This window comes from Leuciscus leuciscus (assembly GCF_965113295.1).
Source record: "Leuciscus leuciscus genome assembly, chromosome: 16".
NCBI classification, from domain to species: Eukaryota; Metazoa; Chordata; class Actinopteri; order Cypriniformes; family Leuciscidae; genus Leuciscus; species Leuciscus leuciscus.
In genome coordinates, this window is record NC_138740.1 from 24,170,486 (window position 1) to 24,197,954 (window position 27,469).

General features: G+C 38.6%; 1 protein-coding gene across 2 annotated transcripts; it reads right to left on the reverse strand.

The window, feature by feature from the left end:
* Positions 1 to 501: 501 nt before the first annotated feature.
* On the reverse strand, positions 502 to 26,944 carry rictorb (RPTOR independent companion of MTOR, complex 2b). 2 transcript variants are annotated; one of them, XM_082140650.1, is made up of 39 exons: positions 26,815 to 26,944; positions 26,642 to 26,689; positions 23,663 to 23,760; positions 22,081 to 22,145; positions 21,200 to 21,331; positions 20,715 to 20,778; positions 20,282 to 20,408; positions 20,019 to 20,188; positions 19,707 to 19,774; positions 19,530 to 19,597; positions 19,080 to 19,162; positions 18,522 to 18,609; positions 18,319 to 18,409; positions 18,128 to 18,194; positions 17,721 to 17,801; positions 17,528 to 17,628; positions 17,252 to 17,417; positions 17,076 to 17,177; positions 16,392 to 16,438; positions 16,163 to 16,298; positions 15,759 to 15,958; positions 15,518 to 15,644; positions 15,210 to 15,374; positions 14,838 to 14,914; positions 14,369 to 14,447; positions 14,069 to 14,178; positions 13,881 to 13,968; positions 13,693 to 13,785; positions 13,301 to 13,407; positions 12,318 to 12,583; positions 10,371 to 11,406; positions 9,815 to 9,886; positions 8,123 to 8,300; positions 7,744 to 7,828; positions 7,426 to 7,629; positions 7,029 to 7,181; positions 3,846 to 3,969; positions 3,473 to 3,611; positions 502 to 3,220 (listed from the first exon to the last, which is right to left on the reverse strand). In XM_082140650.1, the coding sequence occupies exons 1-39, from the start codon at positions 26,876 to 26,878 to the stop codon at positions 3,146 to 3,148; spliced, it is 5,244 nt and encodes a 1,747-aa protein (XP_081996776.1). In that variant the 5' UTR covers positions 26,879 to 26,944; the 3' UTR covers positions 502 to 3,145. The 2 variants fall into 2 exon arrangements, with proteins under 2 accessions (XP_081996776.1, XP_081996777.1); XM_082140651.1 differs by lacking the exon at positions 9,815 to 9,886 and having other exon boundaries at positions 26,815 to 26,943.
* Between the last annotated feature and the right edge of the window lie 525 nt (positions 26,945 to 27,469).

Consider the following 27,469-nt stretch of genomic DNA (forward strand, 5'->3'; position numbering starts at 1 on the left):
GCCGAGTTATAGAGAGCAATAAAGTTCACTCGTAGTTCACACCGGAGTAACATGAGCAGAACTGTGAGAACATAAGGTGGGAGGATCTCTCTCAGTGTAAGAGTGTTGGAAGTTGTAAGCGTCATTTGAAGGAATCAAGAATAACAAGTTTATTAACCCTTAATGCACCTTAAAACGATTCCCTAGTTCCATCCCGAAGATTTTAGACTCTAAAATCGATATTTTCCTTCGTACAGTACGCCTACTTCCAATGAGAGTATCACCACCAGATAAACTAAGTACTGTAGTAATGTGAATTAAACTACCCATTTCACATTGTAAGCATGGGTTTACATAGGGGTTAAAAGAGAATACAATTCATCGTAGATGAAAGTAAAAACGGCCAAGAGAGATACAATGACGGGCTGTTCTATGGAAAGCAGCAGAAACTTTTCTTTGGAATTCTGCATGTGATGATAAAAACCTCAGAGGAACACAAAGCAACATGAATGAAACACGTAGTCAAGAAAATCGAGGTTTATTTGATCACGATGCATCCCTTCCATTAGATTTTCAAGGCCAATAGCTAATGCCCCCCAAAACACATTAAATTATAGCTCATAATTACAGAAATATTGTAAATATGTACAACAGTTTTAGATGTTTTTCCCTTCAGGAAAAAATATAAATAACACTTCTTGCATCAGTCTCTGCAATTGCATTATTAAATGGTGCTTAAATTTCATACAGTGCTCTGCAAAATCATGAGTGCACTTAAAAAAGAAAAGAAAAAGAAAATATCACTGAAAGGTGCAATTAGTTTTAGTTGTACAATGAACAATTTGTACACTTCAAATATATGCATTAATAGTGATGGACAAAACAACCCCTTTAAAATACTTGAAAAACTTGTTCCACAAATACAATTATCATCTTTGCAATAACTGGCGCTTTTGTTATTATTTCAAAGGTTTTATAAACACCAGTACATTACCAATTCAAAATTCTTTAAAAAACAATTTAACACTGGCTTCCGGTCACGAGAAAATAACAAAACACAATTTAACAGTGGAAAAAGACCCACAAGGAATCTGTATATTTTCACCACACATTCTGATACTAATGACTTTGCTGAAATAATTTTTCGGAGAACAGTTCGGAATATATTAGGGGCAAATTCCAGATGTTTTTTGTTCAAAAAGCATTTTTTTATCAGTGATTTAATTATTGTCTAATGTCCAGCTATAGTATAAGACCGATTATTTAGCTTAAACAGCATCATGTACCACTCAATGGTAGGATTAGATTGCTCATGCACTTAAAGGTTTTCTCAAGAAGCCTAAAAGGAAATGCTGTAACAATTACTAGTATTGTTGGTCATATCAGACTCATTAGTTTTCACAATACAAAAAATAATGGATGTTGAAACCTGATGCTCAATTTAAAATCCAAGGCAGAAAAAGGCAGATTTATTAGTTTCTATAATAAATATAAAAAGAAAAAGGGCAAATTCATTAATTATAATAGGTTAAAGATAATACAATTAAGGCAAAATAATTCAAGCTGCCAAAAAAAAAGAAAAAAAAAAAGAAGGCCCAGCCAAGAGAATGAATTGATCGTCCTATCTTCAATAAGTCAATTGTGCATATAGAATTAACAGGCACATTGCATTTATACAAATTTATACTAACAAATGGGGATCTAACCATTTGTGGTCATGTTTTTTATGCAATATTAAACTAGATGCATCCAAACCCTAAAGACATTTTGTTACCTCATTAAACCAAAAAGGCAATGCACAAAACTAAGAATTGCTGTTATAAATATTGATGATAAAAAAGCATAGTATTTTATGGGTGTCGAACAGTTGAATTTGAGCAGAACATGTCAAATGTTTTATTCTCAGTGGATTGAAGATCAGCATCAATCATTTCTTATATGTTTAACCTGTTTAAAATATCCTGACAACATTCAGGTTAAAAAGCGTTAATAGCAATCCCAATGAGAGAATCAAGTACCAAAGTATTTTTTCATAACAAATATTGTATGTTTGGCGAGTCTTAGTTTCATTAATTCTCTGCAGAAAGTTACTTCTAATCACTAATAACTTGAAATAGAGAAATGTAAAATTTCAAAATAGCAGTGGCGAAATGCACTTTAACTTCCTCTTTTGAGCCCATCGTCTACATTTACATTGACTGTCAGACATAATTAATATACAGAGAGTTTTTTCCTGGCTAATGCGCTAAAATGGCGTGAAAAGGACCGAGAAACAGCTTGGACCAAACAATAAATAAGTAAATAAATAAATAAATATCTTACTGGTTTAAAATTTAAATTTTTTTGGATGACGTTACAGAGGTCAGTTAACAAAGTTACACAATAATACAATAGTCACTCCTGCATTATTGTGTAACAACACCATCAAATACATGTTACATACATTTACTCAGGGATTTCTATGTTCTAAGAATTGATTCAAATAAGCACAAATGACTCTTTCATGAGTCAGGTACAAAAGGGTACACTGGCAGTTGCTCATTATTATTACTTAATGATGATTGTCTTACATAGCAAATCACACCAAGACTAAAGCAGAGTGTTTGCTAGGTGCAAAAGCCACTTCTTCATATTCTTTAAACAACCAGAATTAATAACAGAGGATTCCAAAGAAAAACAGCCGGAATGTTGTAGTGTTGAGGGATCCGCTCAGGGAAAAAATGTTTTGTACGTGCAATCAGACGCATTGGCCCTTAAAAAAGGACAATATTTACTGAATGGAATTGAGGGAAGTTAATAAACTTTCTAAAGAGTCTTGAATGATTTTGCTCGCTTGTGTTTGAAATACAATTTGCATTGACTCAGTTTCACTTTCCGTTCAATATAACTGTCAGTCACAAGGATTTTTTTGGTTACAACATCCAATTAAGATGTCTACAGAGCATCTGTGTAGTGTATTTGTTCAGATAAAAAGAGTTTGTTCTCTTAACGTACCGCCTTTGCTCTCTGTGGAAACATCCCGGGTGACTCTCTCAATCCACCCATGTCTGTGCCATAGCCCTAATCTGTTATTGCGTATTAATCTGAAGCGCATGGTCTGGCCAAGGAAATGGATTGACAGCTTCCTGCTTGGGGAAGAGAATTGGCTGAAAAAACGGCTAGAGGATCACGGTTCTGATGGAAGATCTACTGTGGTAGACTTCTTGGGCATTGCCAGAATGCTCTCGGCCTCCTCGTACATCTACAAATAAAAAAGGTTACATGAATGCTTAGTAAAAATAGTACTGAAAAAAAGCAATTCCGTTTACACTACTGGCACTTCAGCTTTGATTGAAAGACAATTTGTAAATGAAAATCACCAATAAAATATCATTATTACAGAAAGAATATCTAGGTTCCACTTTACTTGTGCAATCTAGATTGTTAAAAACAGTCCAGAAAAACAATCCTGTTAGGTCTTTATGGGCTATTGAGACAAAAGTTCCATTATTACCGGAATGAACTGAACATCTTGGAAGAGTTCCTGAATGAAGCGTCGTGAAGCCAGTCTGAACATGCAATGACCCAGCAAGTAAGAAACTTCAGAATACAGGCAGATGTCATCAAACGCATATGGAAACTTTTCCTTGATTCTGCAAGGTAAACAAGTTCATTAGACCGAGAACAGAAAAAAAAAAAAAATCCTGTCTCTACTAAGCTGTACTTTTCTCTCCATTTTCCCCAAGAAAGATTAAACTTCACATTGCCTCATGAAAACAATCAAATCAAATAATGTTCAGCCAAACAGTTACAGCAACCTTTGTTGGGAAATTAATCAGGAAAGCATTTGTTAAACTGAAATCCTTGTGGATGAATTGTCTCCTTACGTGAGGAGTCCAGTTTCATTCCCTTTAGTCCCCACTGAAGAGCTCAGGTTGATGACAAGCCGAAGCACCTCCTTCCTCAGAAGAACACGGCAGGCTGGAGCATCCTCTGGAATGTTTTTCACCCCTGGTAGAAATACAGCATGCACAGGCAAAAAAATAAACTCAACATGTCCAATATAAAACGCTAAAAGGGGTCATAGACTGAGAATTCAAATGTTCCTTTATCCTTTGACAGTTAAGAGTTCGTTATACTATAAAAAATACCCTGTAAGTTTCAAAACTCAAAACTTTCTTGTTATTCCAAAAACTGCTTTTATTGAAACCAAGGCCAGCAAACTAGAGTCCTGCACGGGTTCGGGTACCTGCGGGTACCTGACGGGTGACCCGCAAATTTTGCTCAAACAGGTGAAAAATATCCAACTGTGTCGGATACGGGTGCGGGTTGGGTTGAAGAAGAGGTTTGAGGAGTTGAAGAAAAGATTAGCTAGTGGAGATTGTAAAGTTGTCGACAATACGTCATCAAAAATCAAGTCCAGTGTGTGGGAGAAATTTGGAGTTATCTGAAGAAAACAATATTGTGAAAGGCTTTGCTGCATGCATTTTCGTGTTGGATAGCCGCAAATGTGGAACTTCGTCGCCGAGGAAGCACGCAGATAACTGTGGTAACAAACCAAGCAGTTCTGTCGAACAGTATTTTTAGAATTTAACACTGTTCAGTATGTGTGGTGTGCAGGGCGTGTTTGAACCCAAAATTGTCAGATGTAGGCTAGACGAAATTGCGTGGCAGATATAGTGTTGTAGTAATCAGTTTTGTGGTAACGTTAGCCATGTTCTTCATGTACTGGCCTTTTGACAGCTTCGACTGAAGTTGTCCTTGTGTTAATTGTCGTTGTAACTTCTGTATGACCTGGCAATAAACATTTTTGTAATTGTGTCTATAATGTGATTGGCTAAACTGATTTTATTTCGGGTGCGGGTTGGGTGTCGGTTCTATTTTGAAGGGATAGTTCACTTTGAAATTAAATTTTGGTATGTTTTAGCTTACCTCAAGGGCATCCAAGATGTAGGTGTCTTTTTTTCCGCAGTAGTTTCAATTTTGATATTTTTAGGTCAAACCGTTCTTGTCTGTCAGTCATATAATGCAGGTCGATGGTCACCAACTCAAAGAGCATGCACAGAGTCCAAATTAAAACAATTCCCCGTCGTCCAAATATAGATATATACAATAGAAGTCGCCTTGGCAACGGGAGTTCATTGGAACGAAACCGTAGCCAAGGCGACGTCTAGTGTATATATCTATACCCGCCCGCGCCCTCAGATCACTTGGACGTGGCTGTGTACAAGAGGTAAAAACGATATAAATACTGTTCGTTTTCTCACACAAACCGCTCGTTTCGTGTCTTGGGCCATCAATGTGTACTTACGATGGGGAATTGTTTAATTTGAACGATGGGGAATTGTTTTAATTTGGACTCTGTGCTTGCTCTTTGAGACAGTGACCATAGACCTGCATTATATGACTGACAGACAAGAACGGTTTGACCTAAAAATATCAAAATTGAAACTACTGCGGAAAAAAAGACACCTACATCTTGGATGCCCTTGAGGTAAGCTAAAACATACCAAAATTTAATTTCAAAGTGAACTATCCCTTTAAGCGGGTCGGGTCGGGTGCGGATTTTAATTAGTGCTGTTGACGGATAACGGGTCGGATGCGGTTTGAAGCACTGCGGGTACGGGCGGTGCGGATTTACAAAATCGGACCCGTGCAGGACCCTGCAGCAAACGACAGGATCTAAAAAGTGGAGACTTGTGACGTCACAGGGCAGCTTTGGCCCCGCCCACTGGAGCGTTAGTGAAAAGTGACATGAGAACGAGAAAAGATCGATACAGGATCAATACCATTACCATCCAAAATATCCTAATGCTAGGATAGTGGGGTTTTTTTCCCCAACAATGTGAATGTCTCAGCAGTGCATTATTTGTTTGTATTCGGTGTATTTCACCGTGGATTATTTGGTAAATTTCGGCGCAGGCTTTGCAAACAGACTTTTACGATCTGGATCTGCAAGCAACGCCACAAACATGTAAGTAGTCATGTTTATTCTAATGCCTGATCAGTGATTTCTGATGTAATTATTCAAGTTCAGATAGATTATCGCTCAAAATATCGCTCAATACTGTTTGTCCAGTGACTAAACAATCAACTTCACGTTGTTTCTCTTAGTAGGATGTAAACAATCAACTTCACGTTGTTTCTCTTAGTAGGATGAAAATAATCTTATTTAAACTGTGATTAAATTATATAAAGAAAGCGATCAAAGAACGCTCCCTTTCCAATTGCCCAAGCTGTCAATCAAAAAGCGCAAGTTTATCTGGACACTTGCCAAAACTCGTTGAAATCAATCATCACAAAATCATGACGCTGTTACAATGTACAGTACAACGAAGCTCTTACTGTATTTACATTGTGTTTGCATTGTTATTTGGTGAAAGCCAGAGGTGTAAAGTCCAGGTTCAGAAAGTAAAAGTCGTCCTCAGTAGCTATGGTTCCAATCACCTGGATTTGCTAATTAGCACCGTTTTTCAGCCAGGAGATAGAACTAATTAGTGAAATCAGCTGGCTGAGTTCATGTGTGGAATAAATATATGGCAGAACTTTTACTTTCTGACCCCTGGACTTTACACCTCTGGTGAAAGCATTCGTGAGAGTGTCGAAATTGCGTTGCAATGATAAGATCTTTTCATACGCGATCAACAGACTATCTGTAATCTGCTCAATGCTCATCACTGCAACCTTTCATGTGATGGAATAGATCTTTATGATCAATACTTTTCACGATTCCTTAATCTCGATAGCTGTAATAGTAAAAACATAGTAAAAGTTTTAGAGAGAGTTCCACATGTAATACTAGCTATTTCATATGCAAACATGACAGCCAATTACAGCAGTGGGCGTTTACACTGAAGTCTCACAGCAGACACGCCCCTTAAAACAAAGCGTTCAAATCAGAGGCTAAAATCAGGCTTGCAAAAATGCCTTTTATTTATAAATTATGAAAATTTTTGATGTTAAAATCATACTAACATTATAAGGGCACCCCAGGAAACATTATAAAATAATCCAGTCCATGACCCCTTTAAGATTGAATTTCTCATCTGACTCTTGCAAGAATTTCTCACCAAGAACAAGCTCTGTGCTGCGTGTGCTTCCACCAGAGCCCTGAGAGACAGCGTCGCTGCAGCCAGACACTCCTGAGAACTTTGACTGAGGCATGACTTCCAGGTTGTGTATGGACTGGTTGCACCATTCCGTGAATGGAGCATCGGGATAGTCTAAAACAGGGTTGAGGGTGTATAAGAACATGAGGAAGCCATAATAATAAAAAATGGACTAATATATGGTAATCAGACGACCAAGATTACAATGAATAATGGGACGTGTCTCGTAAAATCACATCTGGTCACCCGTATACACACCTATATGTGGGTTAGTGAGGTACCAAAATGAGGTTGTCTATTTCCTATATTCATTTGGATAAACTACAGGAACAGGAACATAACAAAACCTGCAGCTTACCTGTGCGGCTTTGTGCGGGAGTGTTTGAATTGCAGCCAAGCACACATAGCCCTGCACAGTAAAGGCAGTTCTCCTCATTGTGCTCCTGCAGGCCAGTCTCCTCTGCACCCAGCAGCTGATGCTGGTCTGCACGGCTCACTGCAATCAGCTCTGTGATACTAAGCTGAGACCGCAGAACAGAGTGCCTGGATCCTTCGCTGGAACCTGAGAAAAGAATAGCATTAAGTAGCTGAAAGAATAGTGAAGCACTAATGCTATGGGACTAGCATGCAGACTAATAAGGAGCTGATTAAACAACACAACCATTCTTGTCTTTACCATCTGCATCTCCCAAGAAGAACTTTGCTGATCGGTCCTCTGATGGTGGACTCGTCCTCTTTTGGAAGTATGGTATGTCTTTAATCTAGGTAGCAACCAAAAACAAGGAAAGCAAGTTTCAGATACGAGTTTAAAAGGCATTTTTGAATAGTAACATCCTTCTCGGATGATCCTGTTCCAAGTGGACACCTTTTGCACGTGGTCAAAGTACGTGGCCATACGCTTGAACTTGCAGACTTCACTTTGAGACAATTCGACCAAGACATATTTAATAGGCATGTGTAAACAGCAATTTTCCCCAGTAGAAAAAACTGGGATCGGATAACCAGAGATTGATTTTAGTACCAGGTGTAAACAGGATCATAGAGTAGTAAGTGACCTGGAACATGCTGTTGATGTCCATTGGCAGAGCAAGGCCAATGTAGTCATCGGAGTTGCCATATGTGGCACTGGACACCATGGAGCGCACTGAGGAGGAGCGCTGCAGGGAGGTCTGACTGATAGGGCTCAGAAGATCCTCTTTATCCAGGGATGCAAAACTCAGAGCCTTGAGAAACCTGTACTCATACAGATGGGAAGAAATGAGAGAGAGGCGTTTGAAAGAAGCGCAACATTGGCAGAGAGAAAGGTAAGAAAGGAGGTTTGGACATTTTGGAAACTACTTGTACTGATTCTGCAATAACGCAGTCTTGCTAGCAGATGATTGGTAGGTTTGTGGGAACAGGTAGGTTTTGTGGGAACAGGTTGGTGAAGTGTATTCACGTTTCAGAAAGTGAGCAACTGTTTGTCATTAGCTGCATCATGCAAGTACTGTAGGTCAAAAACTTCTACATGCTTCTTGGAACAAATGCGGGAATGCGGCTAGTGTGGGAATCGGTCTGACCGATTAGTCGGTTCACATCAGCAAACTACTTGAGGGAATTCTGCGACAATGGAGACATAGGTTAGAAAGTCTTTTTAGAACTACAATCAATGGGGAATGAAGAGAGTTTAATGTGTCCTACTGTAGGAAGGTCATTTCAAGGACTGAGGAGTCATGGTTGAAGAGAATCAGGTTAAGGTATGGGCTGTGGGAGTGCTAATGTGAAATGGAAAAAAGGGGGCAAAGTACGATGAAAAAGGAGCCAAAAAGGCTAGGTTTTTGTATTGTAAAGCCTTGTTTATACTTTTGCCTTGCACCGCAATCGTCCACTGACTGCATGCGCACTTCAGAGGGGTTTATAGTCAACACGGTCACTGAAACGACAGGGAGCATATTGGAGAAAAAATCCTCTAAACCATCAAAAAAAGTAGCGTAGTATTAGAAGTTTGGCTGAACAACGTCAGATCATATTGTCAAACTTCAATCTAGGTTTTGTCTTTGTAAAACATTTCTTGGAAAGATTTAAAGATTGTTTTAGAAGGAATGTTGAAACGTATATCATTTCATATTTTTCATTTTAAAGATATAAAATATATAAGCTTCCTTTAAGTAACATCATTTTTGCATAAAAGCTCTAAAAACATGTTAAGGAACATATAGCAGTTTTGCAATTTATATACGTTTTTTTATTTCTTGCAATACCAATTTTAATGTTCTAATGGGACTGAATAATAAAAACATATAAAAAGGTTTTGGTTATTATTGGAATCAGCATCCAATAGTACAAATATGTCTATGGTATATTTAACACATCACTAAATAATAAATAAAATGTAAAAAATTTTAAGTAGTGTAGGGAATTCATGTAAATGCATCAACAATATTCTTTTAAATGCTTCCATACTTCCATATATACTCCTTTAGTAATGTAGAAATAGCATGTGATGTTATAAGTTCTTTCTACATTTTTCCAGCAAATGTTGGCTTGAAATTGTTCATTGATGAATACGTGCTACGTGCACTGTTCGCTCAAGTTACAAAAAATGGCATGCACAACGTGACACGAAATGGGTTCTAGCGAAGTCAAAACCAACTTTGGCAAACTCCACGATGATATAATTTGTGGCGTGCGGAGAGTATAAACCAGGCTTAAAAGTGGACGCTCAAACAGAAAAAGAGGAACGTTAGCGCTGGGGATGGTCCACGCACCGTGGAAGCAGTGATCTGCGATGGGGCTTGCTCGAACCTTGGCCCAGACATCTGAAGCGCTTTTTAGTAAACCTGAGAGGGACCATCAGAAACAGATCACATTATTTCCAGAGGGGAGCAGTGATTTTAAATGGGCTTTTGGGGGTGCCGTTTCCCTATTACATGGATGGTAACACAACAACATTAATGGGGAATTCTAGTGCTCATTTTTTGTCTGATTAACACAGATATTTCTAGAATTGATAACATTATGATCCTATCAGGCTGATATCCTTCACAGCCGCATCACAAAAAGGAACAATATAAAAGAAGTCTAAAAAAATGACTTCTGCTGTAATGTCTTTAGTCCTAATGATTTCTCTGAGAAATTTTCGAGTCATCACACCTAGAAACTTTGGAGCAGGACGATAACGTCTGTGGATGAATTCTGTGAATGTTGTGTGACATAAGTGGTGTAAAGTCTAAAACTGTAAGTGAAAGAAACAGTAAAAGAAAGGTGACGTAATGACAGAAAAGGGGAAAAGTTTGGCAACATCTCAGGGTCCATCTGCTTTACCTGCGTGGTGTGAGTCTGGAGTCCAGGCTGCCAGTTTTCATGGTGATGGCATCAGCGAAGAGCACGTCTTTGGCAGGCGAGGAGAGCGCCTCGCTATGAGAAAGGGAGGGATGGATGCGCTGTTGCTGCAATCGTTTGAGGGTAGCGTAGCCTAGTGCATCCCGAGGGCTGGTGTACATGAAGCTACAGTCAGTCAGGCTTGAGATGGTCGTGACAGAGGGCGATTTAAGAGACTGAGCCCTGCGGGGTAAAGTATGAGAAGAACCCGGGGGCATCAGCAGTACTGAGTTTGATTTGGATAGGGGCAGGTGGTTGGACTGGGGCGTGAGAGAGTTAAGTGTTTTGATAGTTTGAGTGCTAATGACCGTATTGAGGCTAACGCAGTCCGTGTCAATGGTGGAAGAGTCCACGCCACCCACAGTCTCTCGGGATGGGCTGGAACTCATGGAGCTGATGCCGCTGGTGGTCGTGTCCGTGTTAAAACTCTGGCTACGGCTTTTAAACTGAGACCCGCCCCCAGAGGTTGAGCCATCACCAGCCAGCCTTTCCCGACTGGTCTGCTCTCGGTGGGCATCTCCAACCCCTGAGCTCCGTTCTGCAGTTCTGTTCTGACGTACCTCCGGCTCCCCAATACTAGATGTACTGCCCTGAATGTCCGAAGTTTTGCTGCCCACAAAAGAGGTCTCCAGACTAATGCTTGGGCTTTTCGGCAGCTGTCCGTCGGTAAATACAGGACTGAAAACATCTCCCTGACCTGGAGAGAATATAGAGGGCTCCGTGACTGTGCGTATCCTCCTGAGGCCTCCTAGCGTGGTCTCGCCATGGAGTTTACTGCTGCTGCCAGTGCCTTTGGGGTCACTGGTACTGCGGACTTTCTTTCCGGAGAGGGAAATGAGGAAACGGTTACGGACAAGTCGGCTGGAGGCCAATATGGTGAAGGGGCTGCGGTCCTTTAGGAGTTTGGGCCTGAAGTACAGTGGCTGGTCCTCTGAAAGCTCAGAGCTTTCCAACTTATCATCATCCAGGATGTACATGCCTGAAAAGTAAGTAATTTAGGCAATTTTACTTTTAGATGTTTTTAAAAGGAACCACTGAATACATTTTCTCAGTGTGTGCACACGTACAGTGTGTGGTTAGAAACTCCCTTTACCAGTTTCTATGTGAGTCAGAATTACTGACTGAGCATAGTCATCTAAACCCAGTCTAGAGGGTAGAGGGTAGATAATGATTTGTGGTTTTATAAGCCTTACTAAGATGTATTTGGAGCACCTCTGTGTATAAAGGCAGGCCCAACCATTCCATTAAGTAGAAAAAGATTGCTTTTATAGCTCAATCTGGCATATTAAGATAAGAAAGTGCATTTGAGAAGAGTTCTAATTTGTTGACGCCTACAAGTCTGGGAATATCTTTAAAGATATTTCTAACAATTTGAAGTAAATCACTCCAACATTCAAAAAATTATTTATAAATTTTTTTATAAAAATCACATCACGAGCAGTCAATCTGTACCAGGTTTCCAATCAAATTCAGCAAAAAGCAGACAAAGTCATAGTCAAAATTAAATCATGCATGTGAATGAAATGACACAACTTTGCTCTTAAGGCAAGAACAGGAAAGAAGAAGCAATTTTGTGACACAAATGATTACAAAGCATTAGTGGTTCTAGGAAAGCACCATGTGTGTTATGTGCAATACTGTTTTGCTACATTAAACTAACTTAATCTATTAATATAGTTGAAATAGTGAATAAAAATCTAAAATCTAAATCACGTCTAAAGACACCTTTCCGACAACATAATCCAGGTGGATTCTAAGCTAACACTAATGATAAATATGAGATAAACATGCTTGAAATAAGCAGATATGGAGCCCATCTGAAATGTGGTTAAACCACAGTGTTGCACTAAAGATATTAGTCATGGATGAGTGGATGGGTGCAGCACTCACTAGGCTGAGTGGAGTCACTCTCGCTGTTGTGTCTAGAACTGGTGGACTCAGAGTTCAGGCTAAGGGTGCTGGGCGCTGAAGACAGGTGGATGAGGGGTTGCTGTTGTTGTTGCTGCTGCTGTAGGTTCTGGTGCTGCTCCACCTCATCCGGCACCACAGGCCAAAGTTGTCTGCGATTGTGCCTGACTGCATCCCAACCATGCAGTTTGAGCAGCTCACAGCCCTGCTTAGTTTTAGAAATGAGTCCCAGAACATAAAGACACGTCCTGAGAGAAAAAAAAAAAAGAAGCAAAGATTGTGAGAGTAAGGCAAAAAAGAAACAAAAAGACTAGCGTGTGTGTAAGAACAACATAATGCAAGATTGCCAAATAGTAGGGGAGGAAGAATGACAATGACAAAGTCACCCCACCACCACAAAAAAACACCTCTTGTGATGGTTTCTAAGAAAGTCATTTTGAAACTATGGAAGTATCTGGAAGGGTCCACTGTTAACTTTCGGTTACCTTATGTCTACTCACCCAGATGGGTAAGCTGTGCAATAGCTTCACTTTATTGCATAATCACAAGTGAGCAACAAGTGACTGTTGCAATTCCAGTGTCTAATTTTGTACATTTCACTTCTGATAACAGGAACCACACATACAATGAAAAATGCATAATTCTAAAAAAGAAACATTGGCTATTTAATATGTTTTCATTATAATGTCAGACATCTTTTCCTCCACTTGTTTATTGTTTTGTTTTTCCCAAGCAATTGATTACAGACCCAAATAGTCGCAAAACGAAAGCTTCATACATTTTCGGAACTTGGAGCTAAACTGAATGCCATTTGTTTTGAGCTTTTTTGGAAGACACTGCAATTTCAGATCAGATGCACACCCCACCTAAATCCAAAATTGTGCATCTGACTTTAATGCCATTTCTTAATTTTGCCATTATTGGCAATATGCAGCCAGATATATCCAGTAATCAAGAATACATACCCCCTAATAGACAGAACCTCACAGTCATGGGCAAGAGCGACGATATCTGGAATCACATTCTCTTCCTGTAAGAGGTTCAGTCCCCAGTTAGACGTGCCAATGTTTCCCTGGAAGTAAACAGAGTGAGTGTAGACTTTAAATAATATTACTAATGCCACTGAAAATTATTACCACAAAGATAGTAGTGAAAACAAGCTTCAACATGTCTTATTCTCACAAGACAAATACCAAAACCTCTCTCTCTCTCACACACACACACGTTGGGTTTCTATGCTTTATGGGGACTTTCCATAGACGTAATGATTTTTGTACATTATACATTTATTTTTTACATTTGGTCCCTACGTTGTGTAGGGTTTACCAGGACCACACATACACACACAGCAGCTCACCAGGGCCCAAAGAGCAGCTTTAAGCTGTTTGATCCCCTCCCATTTGTCCAGAGCTGGGCAGCGCACTGTGTAGCTCAGATCTGAAACTACATTCTGTCGGAGAGAGAAAAGGCATTATATGAAGAAATGTGTCAGTCACCATCAGGGCCTGGAATAAATCATAAAAAAATAAATAAATAAAAACATACCTGAGCTTCCAGCAAATGACAGCCTGTCTTATCATGTACAAGTTGCCCATACAAATGCACAGGAAGAAAAACATTTGGTCTTTGTAACCTGTAAGAAAAATATTTTAGAGGCTGACGCAGTTATGGATTACATCCTTTTAAATCATGAACTACTGATAAATTGAAAAGGATAAAGTTCCTAGGAAAACCTTTGGTTGCTCCGTCGCACGTAGTTATCCCCATCCACTGGTTTACGGTAAGTAGTGAGTGCTTCATTTAGCTGTTCCTCTATGAGGTCCACATACTTGAGGTTGTATTCCTTCAGGGGAACAAAAGTAATTTGACAGAATGGTTAAAGTAAGCTTGAGTTTGGATACTTTATTCTAATTCAAGTACACTATAAATCTATGGACAAATAATAAATAACATGTGTAGAATACATTTTTTTGGGTGTATCTAACAATCCAACACACTTTTAAAAGTGCAGAACAATGGTAAAGATACAGTACCTTCTGCCACTTTTCCAGCTGTTTAGTGACATATCCCCTCTCATTTAGATAGGAGAACCCTTTTGGAATGGACAAGAACCTGGAAATGGATGCCACATCATCAGATGAAAAGAAGCAGTTAGTTTGTTATGCAAAATAGACCCTTTTCAATATTACTGTAAGCCAATTAAACATAAATATTTAGACACAATGTGCTTCAAAAGATTAAAGTGGAACAATACAATAAATAATGCATTGACCAATGCTATTTTTCGGAATTTCTTAACAATCTCTTTGTGTTTGGTCAAAGATGCTATATTTGAGATACTGATTACTGAAGACAATGATGATTTCTGAAGAATCATGTGTTTTTTCTAATACTACTAATTTAGGTGTACATCTTTTATGTGGTACAACAATGTAGTGCACATTTAAAGTCAGACCTCTGGGTTATATAGTGTAGTTATACAGGGAATATTTTGAGCTTTACCGTAGCAGCAACAGCACACCCTTGTCTCCCAGGTGAGTTAGTGCTGGCTTCATCTGAATCAGAGCATGTAGGTTTGCCTAAGACGACATGATCATAAGAAAACAGCAGTCATGAAAATAGTCATGTATTCACAAGCCATGATATAACTGTCCATCATTGATATTCTGGCACAGAACTTATGCTGGTTGTTTACAGATATTCATGACAGATTTCTAGAGCAAAGCTACACCGACAATCAAATCACACAAGTGTCTCCAACAATCCACGTTTGATCATTTTACCTAGATCAGCCTCAGCTAAACACAACTTTCTGCCAAGTTGAACTCCTCAATGTAAATGTAACATCCTCCCTTATGGGTTAATTGAGTTCACCTTATCCTCACAGGCCTCATCCAGTATGTCCAAAGCCTCCACCGAGATGGCCTTGTTGCGGTCATGTAGCTGAGTCACCAGCAGTTCAATACCCCAGTTGCTGAAGAACTCTACGTTAGCTCGGAGTAACACCCGCAGATGCTTGGTGGCGTACAGCCTGCAGTTCTGTGCCAAAACATTGAAGAATTATATTACTGATCCATAGGGGAATGCTTTTACCAGCATGCTTTGCTAAGAGCTGGGTTGAAATGTATGGCACTAAGACAAACACACTCAAAGGCTCAAAGAGTAGTAGGTCTGTTTCTTACGTCAGTGGCAGCAGTGAGGATCTTTGAGAGGATGACTCGAGCTAAACCATCCCGGCTGTAGTCCAGTGTGGAAATGATCAGCTTCAGAAGATGGTCCTGGTTCTTCAGGGAGCACAAGGTCAGCAGGCTGTCAAAACAAAGAAATAAGAATTTTATTTCAAAAAGGGTAATATTGGCAGATACCTATATATTGTATATCCCTAGTTTGCTATAAATCGTTTCTGATAAGTCCTAGGCTAACCATTGGAAGACACTGCACTTCTCAAGCATCTTAACACCCTGCGGGTGGGCTGAGAGCGTGCCGAGGAAGAGGAAGTAGTGCTGGCTGACTGTGGTGAGGAGGCCGTTGCTCTGCAGACTACGATCTGGTTTCAGCCCAGAGGATGAGGACAGCCACTGCACAATGTCCTTCACCAGGTCCTCAAGATACCCCTGCCCATCCTGAGAAAACACCAATGTGGAAAATTAATGTTAAGTTAAAGGAATAGCTCAAAATTCTGTCATCTATCATATAATTTTTTCTTCTGTGAAACACAAAAGGAGAAATTAGAAGGAAGAAAGTTATATAGGTTTAGAACAACTTGATAGTGAGTAAATAATGGGTGATAATAGGCTTAATTCTTTGATAACTTTTTTTTTTCTCACTTCATCTGACTCCAGCAGGAACTCGATGAACTGACAGCCCACCACCGTTAATTGCCTGGCCTTGCTGTGGTCCAGCTCCAGGCTAGCATACAGCTTGCTGCTAGGCTTGTAGAAGAACAGCAGCCTTCGCACAAACCTGAGTAAGAAAATGTAGGATTTACAGAAATGAATGGTGGACGAAAAAGTATTAAGAAAGATTTCAAAGATTAGTAAACCAAACTCTGCTTACTTGTGCATCTGTTCATCTTTGTTGTTTCGAAGGTTGACATTTGGCCACTGCAGCAATGATTAGAAACAAATTAGAAGAGATACCACACTGCATTTTTACATTTCATTAAGAAAACGTGAGTGATGCTTTTTGCCAAGTTGACAAAATATAATACACTACCACTCAAAGGTTTGAAAATTCTTTTTCGAATAAATGCTGTGCTTTATATTCATTAAAAAAAAAAAATCATTGGGCACAAATCAGCATTTTAGAATGATTTCTGAAGGACCATGTGACACTGGAGTAATGACTGCTGAAATTCATCTTTGCCATCACAGGAATAAATTACATTTTAAAATATATTAAAATACAAAACGGTTATTTTAAATTGTAATAATGTTTTACAATATTACTGTATTTTTGATAGAAATAACTGCACCTGGGAGACTTCTTTCAAGAACATTTTACAAAATCTTATCAACCCCAAACTTTTGAATGATCATGAACATTTAAAATCACAAATTGTGGTTCATGGCTATGATCTAATCATAATATATATAATATTAAAAAAAAAAATTTAAAAAAGGAGGATGAGACCTTTAATATGCCCCACCAATTTAAATCAACAAGAGGAAGAAAATGGCTCTCGTCAAGCCATTTGTCTGTTTAAAAAAAACAAACATAAGTTAATCCAAAATCTCATACCTTGAGTATGGTACTGATCAGGACCCAATTCCATTCCAAATTCTGTTTATGATTAAGTATCTGACTGTCTCTGAGATTCATCATCAAGGCCTCCTCCGTGTCCTAAAGAACACAACAAATATGCAGATCACACCCAAAGCTAAAGATTTCCAAGAAATGCTTTCACCAGCACATACCTTAATGACAAAAATGTCTCTCTGGGGCCTGAGGTGCTGGTCCCGACCGCAATGAGCAGCTAGTGATTTGCGAATAATTTGGTCCAAGTAAAGACTATTGGGTTTGGGGCCTCGTTTCTTCTTCTCATGAAAGCGCTTCAAGTAATTGATCGCAGCACTGGCCCGCCTAAGAAACAACCAAAAACAACCCCATCAAACCACAGAAATAATAATCACGTAACACTGACACTGTACTATTTGTGCTGTCGGCTATGAAGGGCAAGACAGCTAACTCACAGTCTTTTCTCCTGAGGAATGTCAAAAGAAGCAGCCATGTTCATAAGTGTGGGCAGGCAGTGCAGGTGGTGACTATGAGAGTGAGGGAGAATGGTGTTTGCCTGAAAATAAAATGAAGATCACTTAATGTCATTTGCGGTATAGTACAAGATTAAGCTGTATTTGGTGTTACTTTCATTCATTTCAGTAATACCATATGCAGGAGTTCTCCTAAGAGGATGGTTGCACGCACTGAAATGCTATCATCACTGCTAGTGATCACTTCAACCAGGCCCTGGAAGAAAAAAAACAAACAAACATTATGACTTCAGAAGCCTTGCAACAAGTGCAACATGGACTACTTTCAGGGGTTTTTGTTTAGTCCTTTTTGGAGCTTGACAGTCTCTGGTTATATATGCTTGTATTGTTAATATGTTTGTATTGCATGGAAAAGAGCAGCATGAACAATGTTCAAAATATCTCCTTTTGTGTTACATGTCAGAAACTAAGTTAAGACACTAGGGTGAATAAATAACGACTGATAAAATGGACTACTGCTTTAAAAGCCTCTTTTCTTCAAGAACGTTCACAAAGATGGGGCCTTTTCAAATGCAATATTACCTCTAGAAGTCCACAGTGGATGAAAGCAGAAAGTAGCAAGGCAAGATAGTTATCCATTAAATCAGGTCTGGGTGGACACAAAGAACACAAACACGTGTCAAGACACGTGACAAGTTGCATGCATACAAAGCTATGAGGCTTCATTAGTTAGCTCAGTTTCAGGGTTAGTTAAGCCCAGCAAATGCTCTTACCTGGAGCGTGCCCTATGTGGAAGTATTATTTTTGCTTCTGATGCTACAAAGCCATCTGACAGTCTCCAGCTGTCCTGAAACCTACTGGGGTCTGAAGAGGGGACACAGGAGATTGTTTCTGTCAATGTGAGTTGACTTCAGATGTGGTTGATGTCTGGAAATGAATATGTTAATCAGTGCGAGCAGACAGCGGTAGCACTCACCCACACTGAGAAGAGCTTCTAGAAAATCTTGTGTCACCACGGGAACAGGGAGTCTGAATATATCATACATCACTTCCAGCAGACCTCGCTGAGAAGAGAGTGATAAAGTACCTCATAATGAGTCTTAGGTAAATGTGTACAACTCATTGTATAACATATAGGGCTTATTATTATTATTTTTGTTATAATAAATACCAGTAATTTGATTATTATAATATAGGGCATCAAAATATTTAATTGTGATAAATCGTATGAAATAATCTTATTTTTTAATCTCATAATTTTTTATGCATACAATTCTCAGAACACTAAATAAGCCTTTGTGTGACTATCAAGTTTCAGCAAAATGTGTGGAAAATTTCTACCAACAGTGTTCTTTACTTGCACTTATATATTAAAAACACATATTATGCACCATATTTAGTGTTGTAGCTTTTGAAATAAAAGGAAATGGCTGTTTGTTTGTGTACTGCAAGTACTGCGACCGTAAATGTGTACTGCAAGTACTGCAACCGTAAATGTGTACTGCAAGCTTTATAATTATATCCTTTGTCATACCCTCACTTCCATATTTGGTATACACAGCAGACCAATGAGAGACTGGATTCCAGAGTTGCCTGACTTGCAGAGATTAATGATGCCTGGAGGTGCAGTGGGACAAAACAACAGGTTCAGTCTAAGCAGCAATAAACAAACTCCTACTGCAATGAGGTGCACTCATGAGGAAATTCCATTTAAAAGATGCATGATGTATTACAATATTCATGTACTCATAAGCTGGCTTCTTTGGTAATCTTTTTTTGATGCATCATTCTAAGATATGCATTGTTGCACAAATAACCTTAATAAAGTATTGTTTGAAAACTGGGCCCATGAGAAGTGCATTAATTTATTTTCAATAGTTCTTAATTAAACTAACGGCAGCATAGACAATGTGAAAAATGGGACCCTGGCAATAACTAATTGTATATTTAACATATTCTATGAAAGATATTGAGATATGTTTACCTGACCAAGAGCGAAGCGAAGCAACAATTGACATCTTACTGGCCAGAAATCGAGCCTCCCTGTCTTCTCTGTAGAGAGAAATACCACACATCTATACATGCAGCCAATACAAGTTGCATGCTTGCCTCTCCAATGGGAAATTCTTCTTTAAGGAAGACCTTAAAACAGCACACTCACTTTAGTTGACTCTCTGCCGTGTCTGGATTGTGTCTGTAGTGAAAGTCTGTGTAAGGTGCCAGGATTTGCTGAAAAAAGTAAATAAAGCTTTACTGAACAACTTTTGAAAGGTTTTACATAATTTAGAACATACATATAATCATATTATCCGTAAAGATAAAGACAAATTAACCAGACTAAAGGAATAAGAAAATATAACAGTAATAATAATATTATTTAATTATTAGTAATAAATGAATAGTAATTAAAACAATTATATAAAAAAATTAAATTATGTTTCTGATGGGTTGATTGTTGAAGACAGTTGGATACCTCTAGCTCCACATCAGAGCGAACGTATTGCCGTGTATGTGGGTGATTGAGCAGGTGCAGGATGGTGGTGATCAGAGCCTCATTGATTCGACTGAGCTGACAGTCGATTACATTCTTCAGGATGGTGCTGAGACCGCCTCTTTTGGCCACAATCTCAGGGTTCTCCAGTGCTGCACACACAAACATGGACATGCGTGAGGTCAACATCTGCGTTCACAGATTGATACATTACAGAATGTTCTCTAATCAGTGTATGAACCCACCAAGTTCACAGATAATGGCGATGCAGGCCCGAACCATACGGTCCCGCTCCTGCGGTCCATCATTGCCCACGGCAATGAGAGAGTTTGCGACTGAGCTTGGGAAGAGCAGGGCGTTCACAGTGATCATCTGGAAAATCGTTGTAAAACACAGATACTTCCATCAATGACAATGACAAAAACAACACACTGAACGGCGTAAAACAAATGGGCGAGTGTACATTGTGAGAACATAATTTGGATAATTTTTGTTTGAGTGGAACATAATTCAACTATTCTGATTCAGAAGGTTTTGATTTAAATAGGTTCAATATAAAATTCAGATTGCAAATCAAATATCAAATCAGTATAAAAAAAGAAAAGAAAAGAAAGGGGGGCGGCTTTCCATTTTCCATTATGGAAACATTCCTGATGACATTTAGTGTTCAGATCTCACCTTTCTCACCAATCTGAGAGCTTGTGTGCGTTCCACCTCGTTACTCTGCTGGATGTCAATGCACCTGCAGGTTAAAAGGTCAACATTACACTAACCAGTCAACAGTAAAATGCACCTCAAACCCTAATCACATCCTTTTCCTACTGAAGATCTGACATGCTGGATGTTCAGACAGGACAGAGCGAGAGCCGAACCTAAAGGCTCAGTAATACACCTACAGTGGGATACAGAGGAAACAGCACACAACGCTTCAAAATTACCTTAACCGGATGTGACTAGCTCTTCACATGAACTCCTCTCTCTCACACACACACACAGAATAAGAAACTAACAAGAGATGATCCACAATTCACCATACATTAGCATCAAGTCTTGTTTTTGATGGAAACAGTTAGCCCTTATCCCACAATCCCTAGCTCAGACTTGAACTAAACCGTTCAAATGACCGGCCTGCGCACAGTGTTATGAAAACACGTCATACAGACCTGGCAATCAAGTAATCCACCTGGAGACGCAGTACTTTCTGAAGGATATTACTGTCTCTGATGAGGTAGCGGAGAGAACGCAAGCCAGCTGCCCGCACCTCCTTAGCCTCATTGAGCAGAGCCAACCTGAGGCTGTCAAAGAAACAGAAGAGACCACATTGAGCCTGCATTTAAACTGGAGTAATGTCACATATTTCAGAGTAAAACATATCATTCACTGAGAAATGATAATTTATATATTTAATATTCTGCTGAGGCAGACGTGGTGACTCACATGTGTTATTACAGAGGAGGAAAAAGTCATTTCATTTAAATGAAACGTTACAAAAACAAATCTAGCATCCTCTGATTAACCATGCACAGGAACGTTTATTAAGAAAATAAATATGGTTGATTTTATGCACTACCAGTCACGGTGCCAGGACACACACCCCTGTGGACTGGTGGGGGAGTCCCCTTTAAAAAAAAAATTTTTTTTGAAAGAGGTCTCATGCTCATCAAGCCTGCATTTATTAGTTTAAACAGTAATATTCTGAAATTGGATTCCAATTAAAATAACTATTTTCTATTTGAATAGATTTTTAGGTGTAAAGTTATTATTATCAATGTAAAAAAAAAACCGTTGTGCTGCAAAATATTTTCGTGGAAACTGATACACTTTTTTTAAAGTTCAAAAGAACAGCATTTATTTAGAAATCTTTTGTAACATTATAAATATCTTTAATGTCACTTTTGATCAATTGCATCTTTGCTGAATAAAAATATTAATTTCTTTAAAAAAAAACCTTTAAATTGTAGTTGTTTTTTAAATTATAATTTAAATAAAATAACTGGAAAAAACCCCACTCAGATCAGATCAACACCCCACCTCTATGACTCACCATATGATAATTTCTTCAAAGGTAAAACCAAACTTTTCCTCGGAGTGCCCGACATTGCAGAGCAGCTGTATTGGAGACACAAACCAGCACTTATTATTATGCTTGGCAACAAATAGAGACAATGATGACTCTACTTGTCCTCAAGTATGCAAATAATTGTTGGAACACTGCAGGGTTTTTCCCACAGAGCAAAAACAAGCTTATGCTCAAACAGTTGGAGGGTATGTTTTTTTTTCATCCGCAGGTGATTTATACAACTGATAGCATTATTGACGTGATAAAACCTGTCAGACTGGAGGAGCTCATGATCACCTGCTGAATTACTACAATGCTACCAATGAACTGATAATTCATGAACTGAATCAGTCTTATCAGAGATTTCCTGTAAATGTTACCAAATATGTGGGGAAAAAAACAGTGTTTGCCGCCTATCACAGTTCAATTAGAAACGAAATAACAAATTCTACAGTCATGGGATGGAAAAACCACATGACATATAACAGTAATAGTTATGCCACAGAGCCATCAAAAGTGTTACGGTCTCTTCTTAAGCCCATTATTAGACTGGCAAGCACCTCACACCTTCAGTCTTGTACTGGTTCTGTGCAGCTGGCAAGCATCAGAATATGAAAGATCTGAAAGATCAGGAAAAGATCATGTTTGTGCTGTTGCCCTTCCCCTGTTTATGTTCAAATGCAAAACTGATCCAGATACAGCACTGCAGTAATATGAGGCTTTGAGAGCATCTGAGATTTGGTCAATTGCTCAGGTCTGCTCGGATTCTTTTATTTTTGGCCAGATCCTGTAAGTGTGGGGCAGAAAAGCCCTCAGGCCTCGACTGGCGGAAGCCATAAAGTACTCTGTTTACTCCATTTCACCAAACACCGGTAAGTTTTCACATGCAGGACTCCTGTGTTGTAATACTAAACAGATGTACCAGATTGGAGAGGCTGCCATGCATTAGGGATAGATTTTCAACTAGTTTTCCAAAAAGTTGATTCGATTTGAAACTTTTAAGTCACCAGCATTCTTCAAAATATCTTCTTTATGTTCTAAAGAGGAAAGTCATACATGTTAGGAACGACATGAGGGTGACTAAATGAGACAGAATTTTCATTTTGAGTGAACTATCCCTTTAATGATAGTGAACTAAACCTTAAAACCCGTCATAAGTAGTTTTCATCTCCCTACAATGCATGTCCTGCAGTATCAGAGAGAGAAAACTGTCTGATAAGTTGGGGTTTAGGCAGTTAAAGTCGGCATGAAATGAAAGTTCTCTTCCCTATTGTGAAACGGCTTCTACAATGAGAAAACGGGACTGGATTTCATCCTTCGGGAATTGATTGGATCGTAGGAAATTGCTAACTAAATGGAGGCAGGTCTGAATGTCAGTTTGCAGTCATTTGTGGAAAATATTTAGTCCCACCCTCCGTCGAGGCATTTGTCATGACGAGAATATGAATAAATCATATAAAATAAACCCTGCAAAAAAATTCTGATTTCATTTTGAATTCATTGTGACTTTTATCCCAGCATTCCCTGTTCCACTGAAATTCCCTGATCCACTTTTGAGATGACAAACCTTGATGAAGTTGTTCAGGTGGCCAAGTTTGCGCATATTCGAGACTCCCTGCTGTTTGGCCACATTCTGGAGGATCTCTCGCATGTTCTCAGAAGGGTCTAGAAGAAAAAGATGACAAGAGCTGTGAGTTGTCAGGTCATCAGGAAGACAGAGATGGGAACAGAGACATTACGCTCTGCCTGGAACAGCAAGATCAAAGTAATCCACACCATTTCCACTATTGATGTTTTTGGAAATGAATCAAACACAGTATAGTAACATTAGAGAAAGCACACAAAAGCATATAAGATTCAAACAATAACCAGACAAGCACGTTACAATACAAGCATCTCACAAATGAACAGCTTCTCATAAATAACACCCTCTGCTTAATTTTTTAAGGTCTTTTAACATTCATCAAGATCCAGTGAAATGTCCACCAAACTGCAGTTCTAGTGTAGATAGAACAAACTATGTAGCTAATATAATAACAGGTTTTGATCAATTTGTCACAGGAATATCTAAAAAGAAGACTGACCAATTCAGAGTAAGTCTGTGAGGATTCAAATATTTCAGTCTCACTCTTAATATTTTTTTTCCCACCAAACTCTAAACTATGCCCAACAGAAAAAAAAGAAAAGAAAAAGAAAAACGAGAAAGTAGTCTTTTCTCTAGTGGTTGATTTTCTCTCATATTAGTTTACATTTACATTACATTTATTCATTTAGCAGACGCTTTTATCCAAAGCGACTTATAGAACAATAGAAGCAGTTAAACTTACAGTAGGACAACAATATGCAAGTACTATGATGACCCTTCTCAGTTTAATGTAACACAGTACATGTACTTTTTTTTATTTTTATAAATAGATATAGAATAGAAGAGAAAGTGTTAGTATTAATGGATCAAGTGTTGCCAAATTAATACTAACACTTTCTCATCTATTCTATATCTATTTATTTTTTAAAAAGTACATGTACGTTTCTTGAAAATGGCCACGGACTCAGCAGCTCTGGTTGAGTTAGGCAGATCATTCCACCAGCAGGGAACAGTCAAGGTAAAGGTCAGAGAAAGAGAACTATAGAACCTATAGACCTATAGTTAAGTAGTATAATAAATAAAAAAATAAAAATAAATCTTTTATTTTGTGTAAAACCATCTTACATAAAATACGGACACTCAAAGGCACTAATAACACAGCACTTTACTTATTTCCCCCATCAGTCACACAGGATATCTGTTCAGTCATCTGTACCGAAACAAAACCGCCGACCACAGAGACGCTCCCTGTTGCCAAAAACAGTGAAGATCAGGTCTTGTCCAAATACAGGTACACCACCTTCTAATTCAGCAAGGAGGCACTCAATTGATCAAAAGTGACAGTAAAGACATAAGTTACAAAAAGATTTCCATTTCAAATAAATTAACTCTGTTTTGAATTGAGGACTTTATATTAATCAAAGAACCCTGGAAAAATATTAAGCAGCACTGAAATTGTAGTAAAGGCTGCTGACAAAAACAGACAAAAAAATTAAATATGATCAAATAAATGCAGCCCTGAAGAGAGCATAAGAGACTACTTCAAAACCAACAAAATAATCGACACCAAACTTGTCAACTGTAGTGAATGTCAATGGGAATTCATGATGGAAACCAACAGACAGTGCAGTGTTGCTGGAATACGATTACTGGATTAATACGGTTCGATTCAGCTCAGAAACTGAGGCAACTTTTTTGGGGGCAAGTAAAAAATAAAATAATCTAGCCAGCATAGCAATAACAACTTATCCCCGGAAGCGGGGCTTCATCCCGAAAAGGCCTTCCACACAGAGGTCATATGGGAAAAACAGCCTCAGGGTAAACCTATCAGCAAAGACAGCACACAATCATCAGCAGAAACAGCTAATGAGCTACTTTCCCCCACAGAAACACTCAAATACCAAGCAATACCAAAGTTAGATTGGTATATTTAGTAATACCCTTCACAACATATATACATTTTGTCCATTCAAAATTGAACCCAAACAATGATACTTTGAAAGAGGCATACCGTATAAAACAGACCCATAATAATCTTATTACTAAATAAAAACTAAGATATTACGTGCACAAGAAATAAATAAAAAACAATAGCCTATGTACATCAAGCTGTGGCAAGATTTTGATTTGTCTATTGAGCTGTACGGTGAGAAACCAGAAGCAGCCTGATCTATCAAGATCAGAATTACTTCTGAATTACTTCACCAGAATGAATACATTAAAAGAATTTACAACAAGATCCATTTAGTTAAAAAATAGTTATGCATTAACTAACAGCAAAACATTTGTTAGAATATTGATTTCATCTTTTTTTTAATGTTAATTAATAAAAATATAACTTTTCCTTGTTGTTAGCGCATGTTATCTCAAGTCCATTAAATGATATTAACAGACACAACTTTTGATTTTAATAATGCATTAATACATGTTGATATTAACATTAACTCATGTTGATATTAACATTAACTTAGAGAGTAATAAATGCTTTAGAAGCATTCCCATTGTTATAATTATTGCAATATATCTGACGTCAGCTTACGTATTATTTATTTAAAAAAAATTATGAACAAAGTGAGTTTTGCATGCTTTCTGCAGCACTGTGTTTTGCTCTCTACAGTCTTTGGACCCTACAGCCCTGCAATGTTGGGACATGAATAAGAGATGCGTGATATTCACAATTCATGCATTCTTTATATAATAATAAAAACATTAGAAACCTCTAACACCATCTGTTTTTCTCTGTATTTATGTATTTAATACCAATATAAAAGAGCATGCATTGGAAATTGATGTGTGTGATGCTGTTGTCTTAGTTTAAGGCTGTGTCTCAAAACCTAGTGCCGCAAGCATTTTTGGGCATCATAGGCGGGTTTGGGACGCGGGATGCTGACATTCCAAACAAGCCAATGATGCCCAGAAATGCTGTCTAGGTGGGGAGTTCACAAGGTTCATCTGACTTACCCCTTGTGAGATCGAGCGGTACATTTTCCTCCCCACTGTCATTCCGACCTGTTTATGTAAGACAAAATAAGACATTGAGAAAGGACGCTTGGGGCAAGTGTAGCTGAAGAAGACTGCATCATATTATCCTGAAGCATCTGTCAAGCGGCCGAGCAGAGTCTGCTTAATCTCACCTCGCATCCGTATACTTCGGATAGGACGGCCTCGGATGCTGACCGCCATCTTTTCCAGACACATTCACAACACCGGAAACCTCGAGGAATATCGCGAGAACCGGACCTGAGCAGACTGTCGCGTCCATAGATACATAGATGCCTCATTAGCGGAACGGTGAAAGTCCGTGAACACTCGAGTGCGAGTTGACTGCAACAGTAGTTGGAAGCATGAATTAATATCTATATCTGCAATAGACTTCAGTAGATGATTTAGCTAAATAAACTGACACAATACAACAAGACAAAGGCATCAGCCGACACAGTTACCCTAGCATAAAAACCGGTGTAATATTGAGTTAATACATACAAATCACAAAACAACACATTCTTAATCTCAACTGTGAAATGCTATTCTTAATCTCGCCTGTGAGAAGGTTATCAAATTTCTTCGGGAATTTAAATCTCGGCGGTTTCACAACCAGGAGCTGCGCTGTGAGTGACGACGACACGCAGACCTTTCCAAGATGGCGGGTGCGTCGACGTGTCTGGAGTTGTCGACTAGAATGGGATATCTACGTTTACATATCTATGGTTGTGTCTGCACCACTAGCTGTCTGTGCAGATTGGCAGTGATATGAATCCGATTTGATGTTTTAGAATATTTTGCTTGTAA

Bases quoted from the DNA above. Each gene is read 5' to 3' on its own strand.
- rictorb (XM_082140650.1), bottom strand. From the start codon at position 26,878: ATGTGTCTGGAAAAGATGGCGGTCAGCATCCGAGGCCGTCCTATCCGA. The intron at 26,690-26,814 runs GTGAGATTAAGC...TTACATAAACAG, and splicing joins CCGAAGTATACGGATGCGAG to GTCGGAATGACAGTGGGGAG. The intron at 17,418-17,527 runs GTGAGTTAGCTG...GTTGTTTCTTAG, and splicing joins ATTCCTCAGGAGAAAAGACT to GCGGGCCAGTGCTGCGATCA.